General features: G+C 52.1%; 1 protein-coding gene across 6 annotated transcripts in view; it reads left to right on the forward strand.

Moving 5' to 3' along the window:
• The window catches only part of cyfip1 (cytoplasmic FMR1 interacting protein 1), a 170,040-nt gene extending 143,230 nt beyond the window's left edge, over positions 1–26,810 (forward strand). For 3 of the 6 annotated variants that reach the window (XM_055943957.1, XM_055943955.1, XM_055943956.1), the window contains exons 23-29: positions 851–994; positions 2,106–2,196; positions 2,344–2,474; positions 18,356–18,428; positions 18,742–18,836; positions 21,175–21,413; positions 23,596–24,283. In XM_055943957.1, the coding sequence (XP_055799932.1) occupies positions 851–994; positions 2,106–2,196; positions 2,344–2,474; positions 18,356–18,428; positions 18,742–18,836; positions 21,175–21,413; positions 23,596–24,115 (1,293 nt within the window). In that variant the 3' untranslated portion in view covers positions 24,116–24,283. Of the gene's footprint in view, positions 1–850; positions 995–2,105; positions 2,197–2,343; positions 2,475–18,355; positions 18,429–18,741; positions 18,837–21,174; positions 21,414–23,595; positions 24,284–25,034; positions 25,183–25,446 lie in introns of those variants that run through there. The other 3 variants (XM_055943953.1, XM_055943954.1, XM_055943958.1) reach the window with 2 other exon arrangements.
• The last annotated feature ends 246 nt before the right edge of the window (positions 26,811–27,056 follow it).

Genomic DNA, 27,056 nt, shown 5'->3' on the forward strand with positions numbered 1-27,056 from the left:
TGTCGGGTTTACCAGGTGATCAGAAGGAGTGTCGGGTTAACCAGGTGATCAGAAGGAGGGGAGGGTTTACCAGGTGATCAGAAGGAGTGTCTGGTTTACCAGGTGATCAGAAGGAGTGTCTGGTTTACCAGGTGATCAGAAGGAGTGGAGGGTTTACCAGGTGATCAGAAGGAGTGGAGGGTTTACCAGGTGATCAGAAGGAGTGTCGGGTTTACCAGGTGATCAGAAGGAGTGTCGGGTTTACCAGGTGATCAGAAGGAGTGTCGGGTTTACCAGGTGATCAGAAGGAGTGTCGGGTTTACCAGGTGATCAGAAGGAGTGTCGGGTTTACCAGGTGATCAGAAGGAGTGTCGGGTTTACCAGGTGATCAGAAGGAGTGTCGGGTTTACCAGGTGATCAGAAGGAGTGTCTGGTTTACCAGGTGATCAGAAGGAGTGTCGGGTTTACCAGGTGATCAGAAGGAGTGTCGGGTTTACCAGGTGATCAGAAGGAGTGTCGGGTTTACCAGGTGATCAGAAGGAGTGTCGGGTTTACCAGGTGATCAGAAGGAGTGTCTGGTTTACCAGGTGATCAGAAGGAGTGTCGGGTTTACCAGGTGCACAAAACAAAAACAGTGAAATGAAAGATAAAAGTCCACACTAGTTTACTGCATCGTGGGGAGCATGTTAAACTACAGCAAGCAGGAACAGCAGTGTGCAGTTAATTCTATTCCTTTCATGTACCACGTGAAATCAAAATAGATTTTGGTCTTTGAATCTCCTGATCTAGCGACATTATCCTCATGTTTACACTCCTCTGTTTTGTTATGCGTATCTACAGGCCCTTAACCTCCTGTCTCCCCTCTCTACAGGCTCTGAACCTGGCCTACAGCAGTATCTTTGGTTTCTACAGACACTTTGTTGGTCCTCCTCACATCAAGGCCATGTGTCGTCTGCTGGGGTACCAGGGCATCGCTGTGGTCATGGAGGAGCTGCTGAAAGTGGTCAAGAGCCTGGTGAGAAAGGAGAGGGATGGGATGAGTGGGGGGTTGGTGGGATGGAGGAGGGGTGGGATGGAGGAGGGGTGGGAGGAGTGGGGGGTTGGTGGGATGGAGGAGGGGTGGGATGAGTGGGGGGTTGGTGGGATGGAGGAGGGGTGGGATGGAGGAGGGGTGGGAGGAGTGGGGGGTTGGTGGGATGGAGGAGGGGTGGGATGGAGGAGGGGTGGGATGGAGGAGGGGTGGGATGGAGGAGGGGTGGGATGAGTTGGGGGTTGGTGGGATGGAGGAGGGGTGGGAGGATGTAGGAGAGTGAGCATTTCCTGTTAGCATGGTGTTAGGTAATGGGCTACTTCCTAGATAGTAGTACCATTCTCTTCACTGATCTAACCACACAGTGAAAATACAACAAGACATTCAACTCCTGTCTTTACCCTCTCCCCCCTGAACAAGACATTCAACTCCTGTCTTTACCCTCTCCCCCCTGAACAAGACATTCAACTCCTGTATTTACCCTCTCCCCCCTGAACAAGACATTCAACTCCTGTATTTACCCTCTCCCCCCTGAACAAGACATTCAACTCCTGTCTTTACCCTCTCCCCCCTGAACAAGACCTTCAACTCCTGTCTTTACCCTCTCCCCCCTGAACAAGACCTTCAACTCCTGTCTTTACCCTCTCCCCCCTGAACAAGACCTTCAACTCCTGTCTTTACCCTCTCCCCCCTGAACAAGACATTCAACTCCTGTCTTTACCCTCTCCCCCCTGAACAAGACATTCAACTCCTGTCTTTACCCTCTCCCCCTTGAACAAGACCTTCAACTCCTGTCTTTACCCTCTCCCCCCTGAACAAGACCTTCAACTCCTGTCTTTACCCTCTCCCCCCTGAACAAGACCTTTAACTCCTGTCTTTACCCTCTCCCCCCTGAACAAGACATTCAACTCCTGTCTTTACCCTCTCCCCCCTGAACAAGACCTTCAACTCCTGTCTTTACCCTCTCCCCCCTGAACAAGACCTTCAACTCCTGTCTTTACCCTCTCCCCCCTGAACAAGACCTTCAACTCCTGTCTTTACCCTCCCTCCCCTGAACAAGACCTTCAACTCCTGTCTTTACCCTTTCCCCCCTCAGCTCCAGGGCACCATCATGCAGTATGTGAAGACTCTGATGGAGGTGATGCCCAAGATCTGCCGTCTCCCACGCCACGAGTACGGCTCGCCGGGTGAGTCACGAGACGTCTTCAACGTCTTTATATCATTTAAAGGTTTTAGCGAGGCAAAATTAGACTACAGTTGCTAGCCGTTTAAGAGTGTCCTTAATCGATCCGTTGATTTGTTTATCTGATGTAGCCGTCTCTCCTCCCTGCCAGGTATCCTGGAGTTCTTCCACCACCAGCTGAAGGACATAGTGGAGTACGCCGAGCTGAAGACCGTCTGCTTCCAGAACCTCAGGGAGGTGGGCAATGCTCTGCTCTTCTGTCTGCTCAGCGAACAGAGCCTGGTAAGAACCTCAACGGTAACGCCACCTTGTCAGTGATTTGATAGCCAGCCATTCTTCTTCGCTGGGCTAGATAGTGTCTTCAGAAACTATTCATACCCCTTGACTTATTCCATATTTTGTTGTTACAGCCGGAATAAATAAATAACTTCTCACTCATCTACACACAAAACCCCATAATGAAAAAGTGAGAACATGTTTTTTGGGGGGCGGCAGGTAGTCTAGTGGTTAGAGTGTAGGGGCGGCAGGTAGCCTAGTGGTTAGAGTGGAGGGGCGGCAGGTAGTCTAGTGGTTAGAGTGTAGAGGCGGCAGGTAGCCTAGTGGTTAGAGTGTAGAGGCGGCAGGTAGCCTAGTGGTTAGAGCGTTGGACTAGTAACCAGCAGGTAGTCTAGTGGTTAGAGCGTTGGACTAGTAACCAGCAGGTAGTCTAGTGGTTAGAGCGTTGGACTAGTAACCAGCAGGTAGTCTAGTGGTTAGAGTGTAGAGGCGGCAGGCAGCCTAGTGGTTAGAGTGTAGAGGTGGCAGGTAGCCTAGTGGTTAGAGTGTAGAGGCGGCAGGTAGTCTAGTGGTTAGAGTGTAGAGGTGGCAGGTAGCCTAGTGGTTAGAGTGTAGGGGCGGCAGGTAGCCTAGTGGTTAGAGTGTAGGGGCGGCAGGTAGTCTAGTGGTTAGAGTGTAGAGGCGGCAGGCAGCCTAGTGGTTAGAGTGTAGAGGCGGCAGGCAGCCTAGTGGTTAGAGTGGAGGGGCGGCAGGTAGTCTAGTGGTTAGAGTGTAGAGGCGGCAGGTAGCCTAGTGGTTAGAGTGTAGAGGCGGCAGGTAGCCTAGTGGTTAGAGCGTTGGACTAGTAACCAGCAGGTAGTCTAGTGGTTAGAGCGTTGGACTAGTAACCAGCAGGTAGTCTAGTGGTTAGAGTGTAGAGGCGGCAGGCAGCCTAGTGGTTAGAGTGTAGAGGTGGCAGGTAGCCTAGTGGTTAGAGTGTAGAGGCGGCAGGTAGTCTAGTGGTTAGAGTGTAGAGGTGGCAGGTAGCCTAGTGGTTAGAGTGTAGGGGCGGCAGGTAGCCTAGTGGTTAGAGTGTAGGGGCGGCAGGTAGCCTAGTGGTTAGAGTGTAGAGGCGGCAGGTAGTCTAGTGGTTAGAGTGTAGAGGTGGCAGGTAGCCTAGTGGTTAGAGTGTAGGGGCGGCAGGTAGTCTAGTGGTTAGAGTGTAGGGGCGGCAGGTAGCCTAGTGGTTAGAGTGTAGAGGCGGCAGGTAGCCTAGTGGTTAGAGTGTAGAGGCGGCAGGTAGTCTAGTGGTTAGAGTGTAGGGGTGGCAGGTAGCCTAGTGGTTAGAGTGTAGGGGCGGCAGGTAGTCTAGTGGTTAGAGTGTAGAGGCGGCAGGTAGTCTAGTGGTTAGAGTGTAGAGGCGGCAGGTAGTCTAGTGGTTAGAGTGTAGAGGCGGCAGGTAGTCTAGTGGTTAGAGTGTAGAGGCGGCAGGTAGTCTAGTGGTTAGAGTGTAGAGGCGGCAGGTAGTCTAGTGGTTAGAGTGTAGAGGCGGCAGGTAGTCTAGTGGTTAGAGTGTAGAGGCGGCAGGTAGCCTAGTGGTTAGAGTGTATGGGGGGAGGCGGCAGGTAGCCTAGTGGTTAGAGTGTAGAGGTGGCAGGCAGCCTAGTGGTTAGAGTGGAGGGGCGGCAGGCAGCCTAGTGGTTAGAGTGTAGAGGCGGCAGGTAGCCTAGTGGTTAGAGTGTAGAGGCGGCAGGTAGCCTAGTGGTTAGAGTGTAGAGGCGGCAGCGTAGCCTAGTGGTTAGAGTGTAGGGGTGGCAGGTAGTCTAGTGGTTAGAGTGTAGAGGCGGCAGGTAGCCTAGTGGTTAGAGTGTAGAGGCGGCAGGTAGCCTAGTGGTTAGAGTGTAGAGGCGGCAGGTAGCCTAGTGGTTAGAGTGTAGAGGCGGCAGGTAGCCTAGTGGTTAGAGTGTAGAGGCGGCAGGTAACCTAGTGGTTAGAGTGTAGAGGCGGCAGGTAGTCTAGTGGTTAGAGTGTAGGGGCGGCAGGTAGTCTAGTGGTTAGAGTGTAGAGGCGGCAGGTAGCCTAGTGGTTAGAGTGTAGAGGTGGCAGGTAGCCTAGTGGTTAGAGTGTAGAGGCGGCAGGTAGCCTAGTGGTTAGAGTGTAGGGGCGGCAGGTAGTCTAGTGGTTAGAGTGTAGAGGCGGCAGGTAGCCTAGTGGTTAGAGTGTAGAGGCGGCAGGTAGCCTAGTGGTTAGAGTGTAGAGGCGGCAGGTAGCCTAGTGGTTAGAGTGTAGAGGCGGCAGGTAGCCTAGTGGTTAGAGTGTAGAGGCGGCAGGTAGCCTAGTGGTTAGAGTGTAGAGGCGGCAGGTAGCCTAGTGGTTAGAGTGTAGAGGCGGCAGGTAGCCTAGTGGTTAGAGTGTAGAGGCGGCAGGTAGCCTAGTGGTTAGAGTGTAGGGGCGGCAGGTAGCCTAGTGGTTAGAGTGTAGAGGCGGCAGGTAGCCTAGTGGTTAGAGTGTAGAGGCGGCAGGTAGCCTAGTGGTTAGAGTGTAGAGGCGGCAGGTAGCCTAGTGGTTAGAGTGTAGGGGCGGCAGGTAGTCTAGTGGTTAGAGTGTAGAGGCGGCAGGTAGTCTAGTGGTTAGAGTGTAGAGGCGGCAGGTAGCCTAGTGGTTAGAGTGTAGGGGCGGCAGGTAGCCTAGTGGTTAGAGTGTAGAGGCGGCAGGTAGCCTAGTGGTTAGAGTGTAGGGGCGGCAGGTAGTCTAGTGGTTAGAGTGTAGAGGCGGCAGGTAGTCTAGTGGTTAGAGTGTAGAGGCGGCAGGTAGCCTAGTGGTTAGAGTGTAGGGGCGGCAGGTAGCCTAGTGGTTAGAGTGTAGAGGCGGCAGGTAGTCTAGTGGTTAGAGTGTAGAGGCGGCAGGTAGCCTAGTGGTTAGAGTGTAGGGGCGGCAGGTAGTCTAGTGGTTAGAGTGTAGAGGCGGCAGGTAGCCTAGTGGTTAGAGTGTAGGGGCGGCAGGTAGCCTAGTGGTTAGAGTGTAGAGGTGGCAGGTAGCCTAGTGGTTAGAGTGTAGAGGCGGCAGCGTAGCCTAGTGGTTAGAGTGTAGAGGCGGCAGGTAGCCTAGTGGTTAGAGTGTAGGGGCGGCAGGTAGCCTAGTGGTTAGAGTGTAGAGGCGGCAGGTAGTCTAGTGGTTAGAGTGTAGAGGCGGCAGGTAGCCTAGTGGTTAGAGTGTAGAGGCGGCAGGTAGCCTAGTGGTTAGAGTGTAGGGGCGGCAGGCAGCCTAGTGGTTAGAGTGTAGAGGCGGCAGGTAGCCTAGTGGTTAGAGTGTAGAGGCGGCAGGTAGCCTAGTGGTTAGAGTGTAGGGGCGGCAGGCAGCCTAGTGGTTAGAGTGTAGAGGCGGCAGGTAGCCTAGTGGTTAGAGTGTAGAGGCGGCAGGTAGCCTAGTGGTTAGAGTGTATGGGGGGAGGCGGCAGGTAGCCTAGTGGTTAGAGTGTAGAGGCGGCAGGTAGCCTAGTGGTTAGAGTGTATGGGGGGAGGCGGCAGGTAGCCTAGTGGTTAGAGTGTAGGGGCGGCAGGCAGCCTAGTGGTTAGAGTGTAGAGGCGGCAGACAGGTAGCCTAGTGGTTAGAGTGTAGAGGTGGCAGGTAGCCTAGTGGTTAGAGTGTAGGGGTGGCAGGCAGCCTAGTGGTTAGAGTGTAGAGGCGGCAGGTAGCCTAGTGGTTAGAGTGTAGAGGCGGCAGGTAGCCTAGTGGTTAGAGTGTAGAGGCGGCAGGTAGCCTAGTGGTTAGAGTGTAGAGGCGGCAGGTAGCCTAGTGGTTAGAGTGTAGAGGCGGCAGGCAGTCTAGTGGTTAGAGTGTAGAGGTGGCAGGCAGCCTAGTGGTTAGAGTGTAGAGGCGGCAGGTAGCCTAGTGGTTAGAGTGTAGAGGCGGCAGGTAGCCTAGTGGTTAGAGTGTAGAGGCGGCAGGTAGCCTAGTGGTTAGAGTGTAGGGGCGGCAGGTAGTCTAGTGGTTAGAGTGTAGAGGCGGCAGGTAGCCTAGTGGTTAGAGTGTAGAGGCGGCAGGTAGCCTAGTGGTTAGAGTGTAGGGGCGGCAGGTAGCCTAGTGGTTAGAGTGTAGGGGCGGCAGGTAGTCTAGTGGTTAGAGTGTAGAGGCGGCAGGTAGCCTAGTGGTTAGAGTGTAGAGGCGGCAGGTAGCCTAGTGGTTAGAGTGTAGGGGCGGCAGGTAGCCTAGTGGTTAGAGTGTAGGGGCGGCAGGTAGTCTAGTGGTTAGAGTGTAGAGGCGGCAGGTAGTCTAGTGGTTAGAGTGTAGAGGCGGCAGGTAGCCTAGTGGTTAGAGTGTAGAGGCGGCAGGTAGCCTAGTGGTTAGAGTGTAGGGGCGGCAGGTAGTCTAGTGGTTAGAGTGTAGAGGCGGCAGGTAGCCTAGTGGTTAGAGTGTAGAGGCGGCAGGTAGTCTAGTGGTTAGAGTGTAGAGGCGGCAGGTAGCCTAGTGGTTAGAGTGTAGGGGCGGCAGGTAGTCTAGTGGTTAGAGTGTAGAGGCGGCAGGTAGTCTAGTGGTTAGAGTGTAGAGGCGGCAGGTAGCCTAGTGGTTAGAGTGTAGGGGCGGCAGGTAGCCTAGTGGTTAGAGTGTAGGGGCGGCAGGTAGCCTAGTGGTTAGAGTGTAGAGGCGGCAGGTAGTCTAGTGGTTAGAGTGTAGAGGCGGCAGGTAGCCTAGTGGTTAGAGTGTAGGGGCGGCAGGTAGTCTAGTGGTTAGAGTGTAGAGGCGGCAGGTAGCCTAGTGGTTAGAGTGTAGGGGCGGCAGGTAGTCTAGTGGTTAGAGTGTAGAGGTGGCAGGTAGCCTAGTGGTTAGAGTGTAGAGGCGGCAGCGTAGCCTAGTGGTTAGAGTGTAGAGGCGGCAGGTAGCCTAGTGGTTAGAGTGTAGGGGCGGCAGGTAGCCTAGTGGTTAGAGTGTAGAGGCGGCAGGTAGTCTAGTGGTTAGAGTGTAGAGGCGGCAGGTAGCCTAGTGGTTAGAGTGTAGAGGCGGCAGGTAGCCTAGTGGTTAGAGTGTAGGGGCGGCAGGCAGCCTAGTGGTTAGAGTGTAGAGGCGGCAGGTAGCCTAGTGGTTAGAGTGTAGAGGCGGCAGGTAGCCTAGTGGTTAGAGTGTAGGGGCGGCAGGCAGCCTAGTGGTTAGAGTGTAGAGGCGGCAGGTAGCCTAGTGGTTAGAGTGTAGAGGCGGCAGGTAGCCTAGTGGTTAGAGTGTATGGGGGGAGGCGGCAGGTAGCCTAGTGGTTAGAGTGTAGAGGCGGCAGGTAGCCTAGTGGTTAGAGTGTATGGGGGGAGGCGGCAGGTAGCCTAGTGGTTAGAGTGTAGGGGCGGCAGGCAGCCTAGTGGTTAGAGTGTAGAGGCGGCAGACAGGTAGCCTAGTGGTTAGAGTGTAGAGGTGGCAGGTAGCCTAGTGGTTAGAGTGTAGGGGTGGCAGGCAGCCTAGTGGTTAGAGTGTAGAGGCGGCAGGTAGCCTAGTGGTTAGAGTGTAGAGGCGGCAGGTAGCCTAGTGGTTAGAGTGTAGAGGCGGCAGGTAGCCTAGTGGTTAGAGTGTAGAGGCGGCAGGCAGTCTAGTGGTTAGAGTGTAGAGGCGGCAGGTAGCCTAGTGGTTAGAGTGTAGGGGTGGCAGGCAGCCTAGTGGTTAGAGTGTAGAGGCGGCAGGTAGCCTAGTGGTTAGAGTGTAGAGGCGGCAGGTAGCCTAGTGGTTAGAGTGTAGAGGCGGCAGGCAGCCTAGTGGTTAGAGTGTAGAGGCGGCAGGCAGCCTAGTGGTTAGAGTGTAGGGGCGGCAGGCAGCCTAGTGGTTAGAGTGTAGGGGCGGCAGGTAGCCTAGTGGTTAGAGTGTAGAGGCGGCAGCGTAGCCTAGTGGTTAGAGTGTAGAGGCGGCAGCGTAGCCTAGTGGTTAGAGTGTAGAGGCGGCAGGTAGCCTAGTGGTTAGAGTGTAGAGGCGGCAGGTAGCCTAGTGGTTAGAGTGTAGAGGCGGCAGACAGGTAGCCTAGTGGTTAGAGTGTAGAGGCGGCAGGTAGCCTAGTGGTTAGAGTGTAGAGGCGGCAGGTAGCCTAGTGGTTAGAGTGTAGAGGCGGCAGGTAGCCTAGTGGTTAGAGTGTAGAGGCGGCAGGTAGCCTAGTGGTTAGAGTGTAGAGGCGGCAGGTAGCCTAGTGGTTAGAGTGTAGAGGCGGCAGGTAGCCTAGTGGTTAGAGTGTAGAGGCGGCAGGTAGCCTAGTGGTTAGAGTGTAGAGGCGGCAGGTAGCCTAGTGGTTAGAGTGTAGAGGCGGCAGGTAGCCTAGTGGTTAGAGTGTAGAGGCGGCAGGTAGCCTAGTGGTTAGAGTGTAGAGGCGGCAGGTAGCCTAGTGGTTAGAGTGTAGAGGCGGCAGGAAGTCTAGTGGTTAGAGTGTAGAGGCGGCAGGAAGTCTAGTGGTTAGAGTGGAGGGGCGGCAGGAAGCCTAGTGGTTAGAGTGTAGAGGCGGCAGGTAGCCTAGTGGTTAGAGTGTAGAGGCGGCAGGTAGCCTAGTGGTTAGAGTGTAGAGGCGGCAGGTAGCCTAGTGGTTAGAGTGTAGAGGCGGCAGGTAGCCTAGTGGTTAGAGTGTAGAGGCGGCAGGTAGCCTAGTGGTTAGAGTGTAGAGGCGGCAGGTAGCCTAGTGGTTAGAGTGTAGAGGCGGCAGGTAGCCTAGTGGTTAGAGTGTAGAGGCGGCAGGTAGCCTAGTGGTTAGAGTGTAGAGGCGGCAGGTAGCCTAGTGGTTAGAGTGTAGAGGCGGCAGCGTAGCCTAGTGGTTAGAGTGTAGAGGCGGCAGGTAGCCTAGTGGTTAGAGTGTAGAGGCGGCAGCGTAGCCTAGTGGTTAGAGTGTAGAGGCGGCAGGTAGCCTAGTGGTTAGAGTGTAGAGGCGGCAGGTAGTCTAGTGGTTAGAGTGTAGAGGCGGCAGGTAGCCTAGTGGTTAGAGTGTAGGGGCGGCAGGTAGTCTAGTGGTTAGAGTGTAGAGGCGGCAGGTAGTCTAGTGGTTAGAGTGTAGAGGCGGCAGGTAGCCTAGTGGTTAGAGTGTAGGGGCGGCAGGTAGCCTAGTGGTTAGAGTGTAGAGGCGGCAGGTAGTCTAGTGGTTAGAGTGTAGAGGCGGCAGGTAGCCTAGTGGTTAGAGTGTAGGGGCGGCAGGTAGTCTAGTGGTTAGAGTGTAGAGGCGGCAGGTAGCCTAGTGGTTAGAGTGTAGGGGCGGCAGGTAGTCTAGTGGTTAGAGTGTAGAGGTGGCAGGTAGCCTAGTGGTTAGAGTGTAGAGGCGGCAGCGTAGCCTAGTGGTTAGAGTGTAGAGGCGGCAGGTAGCCTAGTGGTTAGAGTGTAGGGGCGGCAGGTAGCCTAGTGGTTAGAGTGTAGAGGCGGCAGGTAGTCTAGTGGTTAGAGTGTAGAGGCGGCAGGTAGCCTAGTGGTTAGAGTGTAGAGGCGGCAGGTAGCCTAGTGGTTAGAGTGTAGGGGCGGCAGGCAGCCTAGTGGTTAGAGTGTAGAGGCGGCAGGTAGCCTAGTGGTTAGAGTGTAGAGGCGGCAGGTAGCCTAGTGGTTAGAGTGTAGGGGCGGCAGGCAGCCTAGTGGTTAGAGTGTAGAGGCGGCAGGTAGCCTAGTGGTTAGAGTGTAGAGGCGGCAGGTAGCCTAGTGGTTAGAGTGTATGGGGGGAGGCGGCAGGTAGCCTAGTGGTTAGAGTGTAGAGGCGGCAGGTAGCCTAGTGGTTAGAGTGTATGGGGGGAGGCGGCAGGTAGCCTAGTGGTTAGAGTGTAGGGGCGGCAGGCAGCCTAGTGGTTAGAGTGTAGAGGCGGCAGACAGGTAGCCTAGTGGTTAGAGTGTAGAGGTGGCAGGTAGCCTAGTGGTTAGAGTGTAGGGGTGGCAGGCAGCCTAGTGGTTAGAGTGTAGAGGCGGCAGTTAGCCTAGTGGTTAGAGTGTAGAGGCGGCAGGTAGCCTAGTGGTTAGAGTGTAGAGGCGGCAGGTAGCCTAGTGGTTAGAGTGTAGAGGCGGCAGGCAGTCTAGTGGTTAGAGTGTAGAGGTGGCAGGTAGCCTAGTGGTTAGAGTGTAGGGGTGGCAGGCAGCCTAGTGGTTAGAGTGTAGAGGCGGCAGGTAGCCTAGTGGTTAGAGTGTAGAGGCGGCAGGTAGCCTAGTGGTTAGAGTGTAGAGGCGGCAGGCAGCCTAGTGGTTAGAGTGTAGAGGCGGCAGGCAGCCTAGTGGTTAGAGTGTAGGGGCGGCAGGTAGCCTAGTGGTTAGAGTGTAGGGGCGGCAGGTAGCCTAGTGGTTAGAGTGTAGAGGCGGCAGCGTAGCCTAGTGGTTAGAGTGTAGAGGCGGCAGCGTAGCCTAGTGGTTAGAGTGTAGAGGCGGCAGGTAGCCTAGTGGTTAGAGTGTAGAGGCGGCAGGTAGCCTAGTGGTTAGAGTGTAGAGGCGGCAGACAGGTAGCCTAGTGGTTAGAGTGTAGAGGCGGCAGGTAGCCTAGTGGTTAGAGTGTAGAGGCGGCAGGTAGCCTAGTGGTTAGAGTGTAGAGGCGGCAGGTAGCCTAGTGGTTAGAGTGTAGAGGCGGCAGGTAGCCTAGTGGTTAGAGTGTAGAGGCGGCAGGTAGCCTAGTGGTTAGAGTGTAGAGGCGGCAGGTAGCCTAGTGGTTAGAGTGTAGAGGCGGCAGGTAGCCTAGTGGTTAGAGTGTAGAGGCGGCAGGTAGCCTAGTGGTTAGAGTGTAGAGGCGGCAGGTAGCCTAGTGGTTAGAGTGTAGAGGCGGCAGGTAGCCTAGTGGTTAGAGTGTAGAGGCGGCAGGTAGCCTAGTGGTTAGAGTGTAGAGGCGGCAGGTAGCCTAGTGGTTAGAGTGTAGAGGCGGCAGGTAGCCTAGTGGTTAGAGTGTAGAGGCGGCAGGAAGTCTAGTGGTTAGAGTGTAGAGGCGGCAGGAAGTCTAGTGGTTAGAGTGGAGGGGCGGCAGGAAGCCTAGTGGTTAGAGTGTAGAGGCGGCAGGTAGCCTAGTGGTTAGAGTGTAGAGGCGGCAGGTAGCCTAGTGGTTAGAGTGTAGAGGCGGCAGGTAGCCTAGTGGTTAGAGTGTAGAGGCGGCAGGTAGCCTAGTGGTTAGAGTGTAGAGGCGGCAGGTAGCCTAGTGGTTAGAGTGTAGAGGCGGCAGGTAGCCTAGTGGTTAGAGTGTAGAGGCGGCAGGTAGCCTAGTGGTTAGAGTGTAGAGGCGGCAGGTAGCCTAGTGGTTAGAGTGTAGAGGCGGCAGGTAGCCTAGTGGTTAGAGTGTAGAGGCGGCAGCGTAGCCTAGTGGTTAGAGTGTAGAGGCGGCAGGTAGCCTAGTGGTTAGAGTGTAGAGGCGGCAGCGTAGCCTAGTGGTTAGAGTGTAGAGGCGGCAGGTAGCCTAGTGGTTAGAGTGTAGAGGCGGCAGGTAGTCTAGTGGTTAGAGTGTAGAGGCGGCAGGTAGCCTAGTGGTTAGAGTGTAGGGGCGGCAGGTAGTCTAGTGGTTAGAGTGTAGAGGCGGCAGGTAGTCTAGTGGTTAGAGTGTAGAGGCGGCAGGTAGCCTAGTGGTTAGAGTGTAGGGGCGGCAGGTAGCCTAGTGGTTAGAGTGTAGAGGCGGCAGGTAGTCTAGTGGTTAGAGTGTAGAGGCGGCAGGTAGCCTAGTGGTTAGAGTGTAGGGGCGGCAGGTAGTCTAGTGGTTAGAGTGTAGAGGCGGCAGGTAGCCTAGTGGTTAGAGTGTAGGGGCGGCAGGTAGTCTAGTGGTTAGAGTGTAGAGGTGGCAGGTAGCCTAGTGGTTAGAGTGTAGAGGCGGCAGCGTAGCCTAGTGGTTAGAGTGTAGAGGCGGCAGGTAGCCTAGTGGTTAGAGTGTAGGGGCGGCAGGTAGCCTAGTGGTTAGAGTGTAGAGGCGGCAGGTAGTCTAGTGGTTAGAGTGTAGAGGCGGCAGGTAGCCTAGTGGTTAGAGTGTAGAGGCGGCAGGTAGCCTAGTGGTTAGAGTGTAGGGGCGGCAGGCAGCCTAGTGGTTAGAGTGTAGAGGCGGCAGGTAGCCTAGTGGTTAGAGTGTAGAGGCGGCAGGTAGCCTAGTGGTTAGAGTGTAGGGGCGGCAGGCAGCCTAGTGGTTAGAGTGTAGAGGCGGCAGGTAGCCTAGTGGTTAGAGTGTAGAGGCGGCAGGTAGCCTAGTGGTTAGAGTGTATGGGGGGAGGCGGCAGGTAGCCTAGTGGTTAGAGTGTAGAGGCGGCAGGTAGCCTAGTGGTTAGAGTGTATGGGGGGAGGCGGCAGGTAGCCTAGTGGTTAGAGTGTAGGGGCGGCAGGCAGCCTAGTGGTTAGAGTGTAGAGGCGGCAGACAGGTAGCCTAGTGGTTAGAGTGTAGAGGTGGCAGGTAGCCTAGTGGTTAGAGTGTAGGGGTGGCAGGCAGCCTAGTGGTTAGAGTGTAGAGGCGGCAGGTAGCCTAGTGGTTAGAGTGTAGAGGCGGCAGGTAGCCTAGTGGTTAGAGTGTAGAGGCGGCAGGTAGCCTAGTGGTTAGAGTGTAGAGGCGGCAGGCAGTCTAGTGGTTAGAGTGTAGAGGTGGCAGGTAGCCTAGTGGTTAGAGTGTAGGGGTGGCAGGCAGCCTAGTGGTTAGAGTGTAGAGGCGGCAGGTAGCCTAGTGGTTAGAGTGTAGAGGCGGCAGGTAGCCTAGTGGTTAGAGTGTAGAGGCGGCAGGCAGCCTAGTGGTTAGAGTGTAGAGGCGGCAGGCAGCCTAGTGGTTAGAGTGTAGGGGCGGCAGGTAGCCTAGTGGTTAGAGTGTAGGGGCGGCAGGTAGCCTAGTGGTTAGAGTGTAGAGGCGGCAGCGTAGCCTAGTGGTTAGAGTGTAGAGGCGGCAGCGTAGCCTAGTGGTTAGAGTGTAGAGGCGGCAGGTAGCCTAGTGGTTAGAGTGTAGAGGCGGCAGGTAGCCTAGTGGTTAGAGTGTAGAGGCGGCAGACAGGTAGCCTAGTGGTTAGAGTGTAGAGGCGGCAGGTAGCCTAGTGGTTAGAGTGTAGAGGCGGCAGGTAGCCTAGTGGTTAGAGTGTAGAGGCGGCAGGTAGCCTAGTGGTTAGAGTGTAGAGGCGGCAGGTAGCCTAGTGGTTAGAGTGTAGAGGCGGCAGGTAGCCTAGTGGTTAGAGTGTAGAGGCGGCAGGTAGCCTAGTGGTTAGAGTGTAGAGGCGGCAGGTAGCCTAGTGGTTAGAGTGTAGAGGCGGCAGGTAGCCTAGTGGTTAGAGTGTAGAGGCGGCAGGTAGCCTAGTGGTTAGAGTGTAGAGGCGGCAGGTAGCCTAGTGGTTAGAGTGTAGAGGCGGCAGGTAGCCTAGTGGTTAGAGTGTAGAGGCGGCAGGTAGCCTAGTGGTTAGAGTGTAGAGGCGGCAGGTAGCCTAGTGGTTAGAGTGTAGAGGCGGCAGGTAGCCTAGTGGTTAGAGTGTAGAGGCGGCAGGAAGTCTAGTGGTTAGAGTGTAGAGGCGGCAGGAAGTCTAGTGGTTAGAGTGGAGGGGCGGCAGGAAGCCTAGTGGTTAGAGTGTAGAGGCGGCAGGTAGCCTAGTGGTTAGAGTGTAGAGGCGGCAGGTAGCCTAGTGGTTAGAGTGTAGAGGCGGCAGGTAGCCTAGTGGTTAGAGTGTAGAGGCGGCAGGTAGCCTAGTGGTTAGAGTGTAGAGGCGGCAGGTAGCCTAGTGGTTAGAGTGTAGAGGCGGCAGGTAGCCTAGTGGTTAGAGTGTAGAGGCGGCAGGTAGCCTAGTGGTTAGAGTGTAGAGGCGGCAGGTAGCCTAGTGGTTAGAGTGTAGAGGCGGCAGGTAGCCTAGTGGTTAGAGTGTAGAGGCGGCAGCGTAGCCTAGTGGTTAGAGTGTAGAGGCGGCAGGTAGCCTAGTGGTTAGAGTGTAGAGGCGGCAGCGTAGCCTAGTGGTTAGAGTGTAGAGGCGGCAGGTAGCCTAGTGGTTAGAGTGTAGAGGCGGCAGGTAGCCTAGTGGTTAGAGTGTAGGGGCGGCAGGTAGCCTAGTGGTTAGAGTGTAGGGGCGGCAGGTAGCCTAGTGGTTAGAGCGTTGGACTAGTAACCGAAAGGTTGGTGGATTGAATCCCTGAGCCGACAAGGTAAAAAATCTGTCGTTCTGCCCCTGAACAAGGCAGTTAACCCCACTGTTCCTCGGTAGGCCGTCATTGTAAATAATAATTTGTTCTTTAACTGATTTGCCTAGTTAAATAAAGGTGTTACATTTAAAAAATGTTTTTAGAAATCTTATTGAAAATGAAATACATGAAGTATTCACACGTTAGAATCCCTTTTGTTTCCTGGGTAAACCTCTAAGAGCATTGGACACCTGGATTGAAAAATATTTTCAAGCTCTGTCAAGTTGGTTGTTGATACTTGCTAGACAGCCATAGTTTTGCCATAGATTTTCAAGACAATTTAAGTCACAACTGTAGGCCACTCAGGAACATTCAGTGTTGTCTCGGTAAGCAACTCCAGTGTGTATTTGGCCTTGTGTTTTAGGGTATTGTCCTGCTGAAAGAGTGAATTCATCTCCCAGTGTCTGTTTGAAAGTAGAATGAACCAGGTTTTCCTCTAGGATTTTGCCTGTGCTTAGCTCTATTCTAAAAAACTCCTCAGTCCTTAACAATGACAAGCATACCCATAACATGATGCAGCCACCACTATGCTTGACAATATGAAGAGGTACTACCCCAAACATAACGCTTTGTATTCAGGACATAAAGATCATTGCTTTGCCACATGTGTAGCAGTATTGCTTTAGTGCCTTGTTGCAAACAGGATGCATGTTTTGGAATATTTTTATTCTGTACAGGCTTCTTTCTTTTCACTCTGTCATTTAGGATAGTATTGTGGAGTAACTACAATGTTATTGATCCATCCTCAGTTTTCTCCTATCACAACCATGTAACTGTTTTAAAGTCACCATTGGCCTCATGGTGAAATCCCTGAGTGGTTTCCTTCCTCTCCGGCAACTGAGTTAGGAAGGATGCCTGTATCTTTGTAGTAACTGGGTGTATTGATACACCATCCAAAGTGTAATTAATAACTTCACCATAGCAAAGGGATATTCAATGTCTGCTTTTTTTATTTTTACCCATCTACCAATAGGTTAAGGTTATAGGACCCTTCTTTGTGAGGCATTGGATAACCTCCCTGGTCTTTGTGGTTGAATCTGTGTTTGAAATTCACTGCTCGACCTGAGGCACCTTACAGATGTGGGTTACAGAGATGAGGTAGTCATTTAATAAATAATAATAATAATAAATCATGTTAAACACTGTTCAGCCCTGATGAAACTAACCTTAATAGGTTTATTAGCACCTTTCACTTGTTCTACTCTTTTAAACATGAATTAAATTCTTTTAAACATGGATTAAATGAATTATATTCTTTTAAACATGGATTAAATTAATTATTATTTTTGCATCTCCTTGGGTTAATCCTCTTCATGGTTTTGAGTGCGGGTACTTTTGGAACTCTATAGATGTTTTCTCTCCCTCATACCAGCCACCTTTCATTCTAGCCTGAGAGCTAACCCACATACCAGCCACCTTTCATTCTAGCCTGAGAGCTAACTCTCATACTGGCTTCCACCAGCCACCTTTCATTCTAGCCTGAGAGCTAACCCACATACCAGCCACCTTTCATTCTAGCCTGAGAGCTAACCCTCATACCAGCCACCTTTCATTCTAGCCTGAGAGCTAACCCTCCATACCAGCCACCTTTCATTCTAGCCTGAGAGCTAACCCTCATACCAGCCACCTTTCATTCTAGCCTGAGAGCTAACCCTCATACTGGCTTCCACCAGCCACCTTTCATTCTAGCCTGAGAGCTAACCCTCATACTGGCTTCCACCGGCAACCTTTCATTCTAGCCTGAGAGCTAACCCACATACCAGCCACCTTTCATTCTAGCCTGAGAGCTAACCCTCCATACCAGCCACCTTTCATTCTAGCCTGAGAGCTAACCCTCATACCAGCCACCTTTCATTCTAGCCTGAGAGCTAACCCTCATACCAGCCACCTTTCATTCTAGCCTGAGAGCTAACCCTCATACTGGCTTCCACCAGCCACCTTTCATTCTAGCCTGAGAGCTAACCCTCATACTGGCTTCCACCGGCCACCTTTCATTCTAGCCTGAGAGCTAACCCACATACCAGCCACCTTTCATTCTAGCCTGAGAGCTAACCCTCATACTGGCTTCCACCAGCCACCTTTCATTCTAGCCTGAGAGCTAACCCTCATACCAGCCACCTTTCATTCTAGCCTGAGAGCTAACCCTCATACTGGCTTCCACCAGCCACCTTTCATTCTAGCCTGAGAGCTAACCCTCATACTGGCTTCCACCAGCCACCTTTCATTCTAGCCTGAGAGCTAACCCTCATACTGGCTTCCACCAGCCACCTTTCATTCTAGCCTGAGAGCTAACCCTCATACTGGCTTCCACCAGCCACCTTTCATTCTAGCCTGAGAGCTAACCCTCATACTGGCTTCCACCAGCCACCTTTCATTCTAGCCTGAGAGCTAACCCTCATACTGGCTTCCACCAGCCACCTTTCATTCTAGCCTGAGAGCTAACCCTCATACTGGCTTCCACCAGCCACCTTTCATTCTAGCCTGAGAGCTAACCCACATACTGGCTTCCACCAGCCACCTTTCATTCTAGCCTGAGAGCTAACCCTCATACTGGCTTCCACCAGCCACCTTTCATTCTAGCCTGAGAGCTAACCCTCCATACCAGCCACCTTTCATTCTAGCCTGAGAGCTAACCCTCATACCAGCCACCTTTCATTCTAGCCTGAGAGCTAACCCTCATACTGGCTTCCACCAGCCACCTTTCATTCTAGCCTGAGAGCTAACCCTCATACTGGCTTCCACCGGCAACCTTTCATTCTAGCCTGAGAGCTAACCCACATACCAGCCACCTTTCATTCTAGCCTGAGAGCTAACCCTCCATACCAGCCACCTTTCATTCTAGCCTGAGAGCTAACCCTCATACCAGCCACCTTTCATTCTAGCCTGAGAGCTAACCCTCATACCAGCCACCTTTCATTCTAGCCTGAGAGCTAACCCTCATACTGGCTTCCACCAGCCACCTTTCATTCTAGCCTGAGAGCTAACCCTCATACTGGCTTCCACCGGCCACCTTTCATTCTAGCCTGAGAGCTAACCCACATACCAGCCACCTTTCATTCTAGCCTGAGAGCTAACCCTCATACTGGCTTCCACCAGCCACCTTTCATTCTAGCCTGAGAGCTAACCCTCATACCAGCCACCTTTCATTCTAGCCTGAGAGCTAACCCTCATACTGGCTTCCACCAGCCACCTTTCATTCTAGCCTGAGAGCTAACCCTCATACTGGCTTCCACCAGCTACCTTTCATTCTAGCCTGAGAGCTAACCCTCATACTGGCTTCCACCAGCCACCTTTCATTCTAGCCTGAGAGCTAACCCTCATACTGGCTTCCACCAGCTACCTTTCATTCTAGCCTGAGAGCTAACCCTCATACTGGCTTCCACCGGCCACCTTTCATTCTAGCCTGAGAGCTAACTCTCATACTGGCTTCCACCAGCCACCTTTCATTCTAGCCTGAGAGCTAACCCTCATACTGGCTTCCACCAGCCACCTTTCATTCTAGCCTGAGAGCTAACCCTCATACTGGCTTCCTAAAGACTTATTTGATACAGAGTGCGTCCATGCAACTTATTATTGTACTACTGAACTTATTTCGGCATGCCATAAAAGGGGTTGAATACTTATTGACTCAAGTACATTTCAGCTTTTAATGTTTCATTAATTTGTGAAAATGTCTAAACATAATTCCGCTTTGACGTTATGGAGTATTGTGTGTAGAGGCCAGTGACACATCATCTGAATGTCATCCATTTTAAATTCAGGCTGTAACACAACAACATGTGGAGAATCTCCTTCCGTGTGAATATGTTCTGAAAGCACTAGCTGTGATCTGTGTTTCCTCTCAGTCTCAGGAGGAAGTGTGTGACCTGCTACATGCCGCACCATTCCAGAACATTCTGCCCAGGGTCCATGTCAAAGGTAATGATGTTTTTATTTATTCCATGCTGTGTGTTTAGTGTCAGACTAGTGTCTGTTTCTGTGGATCACTACTGTCTGTCTGAGTGGATCACTACTGTCTGTCTGAGTGGATCACTACTGTCTGTCTGAGTGGATCACTACTGTCTGTCTGAGTGGATCACTACTGTCTGTCTGAGTGGATCACTACTGTCTGTCTGAGTGGATCACTACTGTCTGTCTGAGTGGATCACTACTGTCTGTCTGAGTGGATCACTACTGTCTGTCTGAGTGGATCACTACTGTCTGTCTGAGTGGATCTCTGGTCTCTTCTTAGAGGGTGAGCGTCTTGATGCCAAGATGAAACGTCTGGAGGCTAAATACACAGCCCTGCACCTGGTTCCCCTGATAGAACGCCTAGGAACCCCACAGGTACCATCACACTGCCTTAGTTACCACCAGCCCTGCGCCTGGTAACCATCACACTGCCTTAGTTAACACCAGCCCTGCACCTGGTAACCCCACAGGTACCATCACACTGCCTTAGTTAACACCAGCCCTGCACCTGGTAACCATCACACTGCCTTAGTTACCACCAGCCCTGCGCCTGGTAACCATCACACTGCCTTAGTTACCACCAGCCCTGCGCCTGGTAACCATCACACTGCCTTAGTTACCACCAGCCCTGCACCTGGTAACCATCACACTGCCTTAGTTACCACCAGCCCTGCCCCTGGTAACCATCACACTGCCTTAGTTACCACCAGCCCTGCCCCTGGTAACCATCACACTGCCTTAGTTACCACCAGCCCTGCACCTGGTAACCATCACACTGCCTTAGTTACCACCAGCCCTGCACCTGGTAACCATCACACTGCCTTAGTTACCACCAGCCCTGCACCTGGTAACCATCACACTGCCTTAGTTAACACCAGCCCTGCACCTGGTAACCATCACACTGCCTTAGTTAACACCAGCCCTGCACCTGGTAACCATCACACTGCCTTAGTTAACACCAGCCCTGCACCTGGCAACCATCACACTGCCTTAGTTAACACCAGCCCTGCGCCTGGTAACCATCACACTGCCTTAGTTAACACCAGCCCTGCACCTGGTAACCATCACACTGCCTTAGTTAACACCAGCCCTGCACCTGGTAACCATCACACTGCCTTAGTTAACACCAGCCCTGCACCTGGCAACCATCACACTGCCTTAGTTAACACCAGCCCTGCACCTGGTAACCATCACACTGCCTTAGTTACCACCAGCCCTGCACCTGGTAACCCCACAGGTACCATCACACTGCCTTAGTTAACACCAGCCCTGCACCTGGTAACCATCACACTGCCTTAGTTAACACCAGCCCTGCGCCTGGTAACCATCACACTGCCTTAGTTAACACCAGCCCTGCACCTGGTAACCATCACACTGCCTTAGTTAACACCAGCCCTGCGCCTGGTAACCATCACACTGCCTTAGTTGACACCAGCCCTGCACCTGGTAACCATCACACTGCCTTAGTTAACACCAGCCCTGCGCCTGGTAACCATCACACTGCCTTAGTTACCACCAGCCCTGCACCTGGTAACCATCACACTGCCTTAGTTAACACCAGCCCTGCACCTGGCAACCATCACACTGCCTTAGTTAACACCAGCCCTGCACCTGGTAACCATCACACTGCCTTAGTTACCACCAGCCCTGCACCTGGTAACCCCACAGGTACCATCACACTGCCTTAGTTAACACCAGCCCTGCACCTGGTAACCATCACACTGCCTTAGTTAACACCAGCCCTGCGCCTGGTAACCATCACACTGCCTTAGTTAACACCAGCCCTGCACCTGGTAACCATCACACTGCCTTAGTTAACACCAGCCCTGCGCCTGGTAACCATCACACTGCCTTAGTTGACACCAGCCCTGCACCTGGTAACCATCACACTGCCTTAGTTAACACCAGCCCTGCGCCTGGTAACCATCACACTGCCTTAGTTACCACCAGCCCTGCACCTGGTAACCATCACACTGCCTTAGTTACCACCAGCCCTGCGCCTGGTAACCATCACACTGCCTTAGTTAACACCAGCCCTGCGCCTGGTAACCATCACACTGCCTTAGTTAACACCAGCCCTGCACCTGGTAACCATCACACTGCCTTAGTTAACACCAGCCCTGCGCCTGGTAACCATCACACTGCCTTAGTTAACACCAGCCCTGCGCCTGGTAACCATCACACTGCCTTAGTTACCACCAGCCCTGCACCTGGTAACCATCACACTGCCTTAGTTAACACCAGCCCTGCACCTGGTAACCATCACACTGCCTTAGTTACCACCAGCCCTGCACCTGGTAACCATCACACTGCCTTAGTTAACACCAGCCCTGCACCTGGTAACCATCACACTGCCTTAGTTAACACCAGCCCTGCACCTGGTAACCATCACACTGCCTTAGTTAACACCAGCCCTGCACCTGGTAACCATCACACTGCCTTAGTTACCACCAGCCCTGCACCTGGTAACCATCACACTGCCTTAGTTAACACCAGCCCTGCACCTGGTAACCATCACACTGCCTTAGTTAACACCAGCCCTGCACCTGGTAACCATCACACTGCCTTAGTTAACACCAGCCCTGCGCCTGGTAACCATCACACTGCCTTAGTTACCACCAGCCCTGCACAATACTTCTGTGGCTGTACACTGAATCTCATGCTATCTCTACCCTCCTCTTCCTCCCTCTTCCTCCCTCCCTCCCCCCTGTAGCAAATAGCCATAGCTCGTGAAGGTGACCTGCTGACCAAAGAGCGTCTGTGCTGTGGCCTGTCCATGTTCGAGGTCATCCTGACTCGCGTCCGCGGTTTCCTGGACGACCCCATCTGGCGCGGCCCGTTGCCCAGCAACGGCGTGATGCACGTGGACGAGTGTGTGGAGTTCCACCGGCTGTGGAGCGCCATGCAGTTTGTTTACTGTATCCCTGTCGGAGCTCACGAGTTCACCGTGGAGTGAGTAGTGACATCATCGGTCTAGAAGGATCTCTGAGGGGTTTACACTGCTCTGTATAGAGGGGAGTGAGTAGTGACACATCATCGGTCTAGAAGGATCTCTGAGGGGTTTACACTGCTCTGTATAGAGGGGAGTGAGTAGTGACACCATCGGTCTAGAAGGATCTCTGAGGGATTTACACTGCTGTATAGAGGGGAGTGAGTAGTGACATCATCGGTCTAGAAGGATCTCTGAGGGGTTTACGCTGCTCTGTATAGAGGGGAGTGAGTAGTGACACATCATCGGTCTAGAAGGATCTCTGAGGGGTTTACACTGCTCTGTATAGAGGGGAGTGAGTAGTGACATCATCGGTCTAGAAGGATCTCTGAGGGGTTTACGCTGCTCTGTATAGAGGGGAGTGAGTAGTGACATCATCGGTCTAGAAGGATCTCTGAGGGGTTTACGCTGCTCTGTATAGAGGGGAGTGAGTAGTGACATCATCGGTCTAGAAGGATCTCTGAGGGGTTTACACTGCTCTGTATAGAGGGGAGTGAGTAGTGACACCATCGGTCTAGAAGGATCTCTGAGGGATTTACACTGCTCTGTATAGAGGGGAGTGAGTAGTGACATCATCGGTCTAGAAGGATCTCTGAGGGGTTTACACTACTCTGTATAGAGGGGAGTGAGTAGTGACACCATCGGTCTAGAAGGATCTCTGAGGGGTTTACGCTGCTCTGTATAGAGGGGAGTGAGTAGTGACATCATCGGTCTAGAAGGATCTCTGAGGGATTTACACTGCTCTGTATAGAGGGGAGTGAGTAGTGACATCATCGGTCTAGAAGGATCTCTGAGGGGTTTACACTACTCTGTATAGAGGGGAGTGAGTAGTGACACCATCGGTCTAGAAGGATCTCTGAGGGGTTTACACTACTCTGTATAGAGGGGAGTGAGTAGTGACATCATCGGTCTAGAAGGATCTCTGAGGGGTTTACACTGCTCTGTATAGAGGGGAGTGAGTAGTGACATCATCGGTCTAGAAGGATCTCTGAGGGGTTTACACTACTCTGTATAGAGGGGAGTGAGTAGTGACACCATCGGTCTAGAAGGATCTCTGAGGGGTTTACGCTGCTCTGTATAGAGGGGAGTGAGTAGTGACATCATCGGTCTAGAAGGATCTCTGAGGGATTTACACTGCTCTGTATAGAGGGGAGTGAGTAGTGACATCATCGGTCTAGAAGGATCTCTGAGGGGTTTACACTACTCTGTATAGAGGGGAGTGAGTAGTGACACCATCGGTCTAGAAGGATCTCTGAGGGATTTACACTGCTGTATAGAGGGGAGTGAGTAGTGACATCATCGGTCTAGAAGGATCTCTGAGGGGTTTACACTGCTCTGTATAGAGGGGAGTGAGTAGTGACATCATCGGTCTAGAAGGATCTCTGAGGGGTTTACACTACTCTGTATAGAGGGGGGGTGATCTCTGAGGGGTTTACACTGCTCTGTATAGAGGGGGGGTGATCTCTGAGGGGTTTACACTGCTCTGTATAGAGGGGGGTGATCTCTGAGGGGTTTACACTACTCTGTATAGAGGGGGGGTGATCTCTGAGGGGTTTACACTGCTCTGTATAGAGGGGGGGGTGATCTCTGAGGGGTTTACACTGCTCTGTATAGAGGGGGGTGATTTCTGAGGGGTTTACACTGTTCTGTATAGACGGGGGGGGGTGATCTCTGAGGGGTTTACACTACTCTGTATAGAGGGGGGGTGATCTCTGAGTGGTTTACACTACTCTGTATAGAGGGGGGTGATCTCTGAGGGGTTTACGCTGCTCTGTATAGAGGGGGGGGGTGATCTCTGAGGGGTTTACACTGCTCTGTATAGAGGGGGGGGTGATCTCTGAGGGGTTTACACTACTCTGTATAGAGGGGGGTGATCTCTGATGGGTTTACACTGCTCTGTATAGAGGGGGGTGATCTCTGAGGGGTTTACACTACTCTGTATAGAGGGGGGGTGATCTGAGAGGTTTACACTGCTCTGTTAGGTCTCCACTGGGCTGGGTATTTAACCTGTGTTGTATTTTCCAGGCAGTGTTTCGGGGACAGTCTCCACTGGGCTGGGTATATAACCTGTGTTGTATTTTCCAGGCAGTGTTTCGGGGACAGTCTCCACTGGGCTGGGTATATAACCTGTGTTGTATTTTCCAGGCAGTGTTTCGGGGACGGTCTCCACTGGGCTGGGTATATAACCTGTGTTGTATTTTCCAGGCAGTGTTTCGGGGACGGTCTCCACTGGGCTGGGTATATAACCTGTGTTGTATTTTCCAGGCAGTGTTTCGGGGACGGTCTCCACTGGGCTGGGTATATAACCTGTGTTGTATTTTCCAGGCAGTGTTTCGGGGACGGTCTCCACTGGGCTGGGTATATAACCTGTGTTGTATTTTCCAGGCAGTGTTTCGGGGACGGTCTCCACTGGGCTGGGTATATAACCTGTGTTGTATTTTCCAGGCAGTGTTTCGGGGACGGTCTCCACTGGGCTGGGTATATAACCTGTGTTGTATTTTCCAGGCAGTGTTTCGGGGACGGTCTCCACTGGGCTGGGTATATAACCTGTGTTGTATTTTCCAGGCAGTGTTTCGGGGACGGTCTCCACTGGGCTGGGTATATAACCTGTGTTGTATTTTCCAGGCAGTGTTTCGGGGACGTCTCCACTGGGCTGGGTATATAACCTGTGTTGTATTTTCCAGGCAGTGTTTCGGGGACGGTCTCCACTGGGCTGGGTATATAACCTGTGTTGTATTTTCCAGGCAGTGTTTCGGGGACGGTCTCCACTGGGCTGGGTATATAACCTGTGTTGTATTTTCCAGGCAGTGTTTCGGGGACGGTCTCCACTAGGCTGGGTATATAACCTGTGTTGTATTTTCCAGGCAGTGTTTCGGGGACGGTCTCCACTGGGCTGGGTATATAACCTGTGTTGTATTTTCCAGGCAGTTTTTCGGGGACGGTCTCCACTGGGCTGGGTATATAACCTGTGTTGTATTTTCCAGGCAGTGTTTCGGGGACGGTCTCCACTAGGCTGGGTATATAACCTGTGTTGTATTTTCCAGGCAGTGTTTCGGGGACGGTCTCCACTAGGCTGGGTATATAACCTGTGTTGTATTTTCCAGGCAGTTTTTCGGGGACGGTCTCCACTGGGCTGGGTATATAACCTGTGTTGTATTTTCCAGGCAGTGTTTCGGGGACGGTCTCCACTAGGCTGGGTATATAACCTGTGTTGTATTTTCCAGGCAGTGTTTCGGGGACGGTCTCCACTAGGCTGGGTATATAACCTGTGTTGTATTTTCCAGGCAGTGTTTCGGGGACGGTCTCCACTGGGCTGGGTATATAACCTGTGTTGTATTTTCCAGGCAGTTTTTCGGGGACGGTCTCCACTGGGCTGGGTATATAACCTGTGTTGTATTTTCCAGGCAGTGTTTCGGGGACGGTCTCCACTAGGCTGGGTATATAACCTGTGTTGTATTTTCCAGGCAGTGTTTCGGGGACGGTCTCCACTAGGCTGGGTATATAACCTGTGTTGTATTTTCCAGGCAGTGTTTCGGGGACGGTCTCCACTAGGCTGGGTATATAACCTGTGTTGTATTTTCCAGGCAGTGTTTCGGGGACGGTCTCCACTGGGCTGGGTGTATGATCATCTCCCTACTGGGTCAACAGAGACGCTTTGACATCCTGGACTTCAGCTATCACCTGCTGAAGGTGCAGAAACACGATGGAAAGGATGAGATCATCAAGAGTGTGGTGAGTGGAGGGTCAGGGGTCAGCAACACTAGAACTGTCACAGACCCCAAACATGTTCATTAGTGTAAACCGTAGCAAAATCGTTTTGCAATGAGAACTAACATTTCTCATTGGATAAGTTCTGGTCAGTCCCTTTTGCTTTTGCTTCCTAGTCAATATGACCATGCACACATTTTAGACTCTCAAGGGGGTGTCATGCTTGGGTCTTTTCGGTATCCACCTCTATCTTTCAGATCAATGATCTTCATCACTTTCCCTCCTCAGCCTCTTAAAAAGATGGTGGACAGAATCCGCAAGTTCCAGGTCCTCAACGACGAGATCTTTGCCATCCTGAACAAGTACCTGAAGTCAGGTGATGGAGAGAACATGCCAGTGGAGCATGTTCGTTGCTTCCAGCCTCCTATCCACCAATCCCTGGCCAGCAACTGAGATTGACCGGTGCACTGTCCAATCACATCGACGTTTCCACCAATCCCTGGCCAGCAACTGAGATTGACCGGTGCACTGTCCAATCACATCGACGTTTCCACCAATCCCTGGCCAGCAACTGAGATTGACCGGTGCACTGTCCAATCACATCGACGTTTCCACCAATCCCTGGCCAGCAACTGAGATTGACCGGTGCACTGTCCAATCACATCGACGTTTCCTATAGTACCATCATCCTATGTCAGACTAGACACAAATGATGTGTCCGAAATGGCACCCTATGCCCTATATAGGACACTACTTTATATAAACGGCACTACATAGGGAGTAGGGTGCCATTTGGAACGTAACCCATCAGACTAGACACACAATATTCCTTCGTCTGCTTCTTCCGCCTTTAGGTTTTAAAGCAGCAGTGGACCATGAGACTAAAGCCTTGTTCACACTTAATGCCTTAATGCTCAAATCAGATGTGTGTTCAGACAACAGTCATTTGCTGACATGGCTACGCTAGTTGTCATAGTAACAACAGGTGTGTGTGCTGATTGGTGGTGAGTTTGACACCCGTGCCTCAAACGATAAGATGATCCAACTTCCAAACGAGTCCTCTCTCGCTAGCCACAGCAGTCAACTAGCTAGCCGTTTGGCTTTCTAGCTCTTTCACTCATTTGTTCCTAAACAACAAGCTAGTTAGCTACCACATGTTCTGGTCCAACTAGCAGAGTAGCTAGCAATAAGATATGTTGGGGAAATAAATCAGATTTGACCGTTCAGGCAAGTCCCCTACAAATGTGGCTTGAAATATCTGCTTCTGTGTGCTTTTTTGTCTGTTTAGACGGCAGGAAACAGATTGGATCACTTCAAACTGCCAAGTGGGAACAAGGCTTGAGGTCTAACTTTCCTTACATACTGTTTGTACACAATTGTGCCTTATGGTCTTAATAGCCATTTTCATTCTAAACTCTCTTCTGTGTTTTATGGAGCATTGAAAACTATATCAAATGATTATTTAAGGGGTTTGCGGTGGTGGGATGTAATTGGTAGCCTGTAGTCAATGAGAAGTAGGATGATTCGTATGGATTGTTAAACATTAGCAGCTTATAGGAAATCTGCAAAGTAACCAAGTTCTGCCTTATACCCATTTTATTCACTGTGCCTTTTTGAATCATTTTTAATTCAATAAATATATAACAAATCTCTGCTTGTTCTTGAGAGCTTTTTCTTTAATGCAAACATTACAAAAAAAAAGATACATGGTGATTTTCATAAGTCTTCCTTTCAAGTATCATGTTGACCAGACAAAGACCTGGGATCTCCACAGGGGTTGAATAAGGATATTTAACTTAAATAAATCTGTTGATTTGTAGACACTCAGTGGCTGTTTAAACAGATCTGTGCAGAAAGTATAAAGAGTTTAATATTGACCGCTCTATGTAGATGAGGCT

The sequence above is a fragment of the Salvelinus fontinalis genome, chromosome 14, assembly GCF_029448725.1.
Source record: "Salvelinus fontinalis isolate EN_2023a chromosome 14, ASM2944872v1, whole genome shotgun sequence".
Lineage (NCBI taxonomy): Eukaryota > Metazoa > Chordata > Actinopteri > Salmoniformes > Salmonidae > Salvelinus > Salvelinus fontinalis.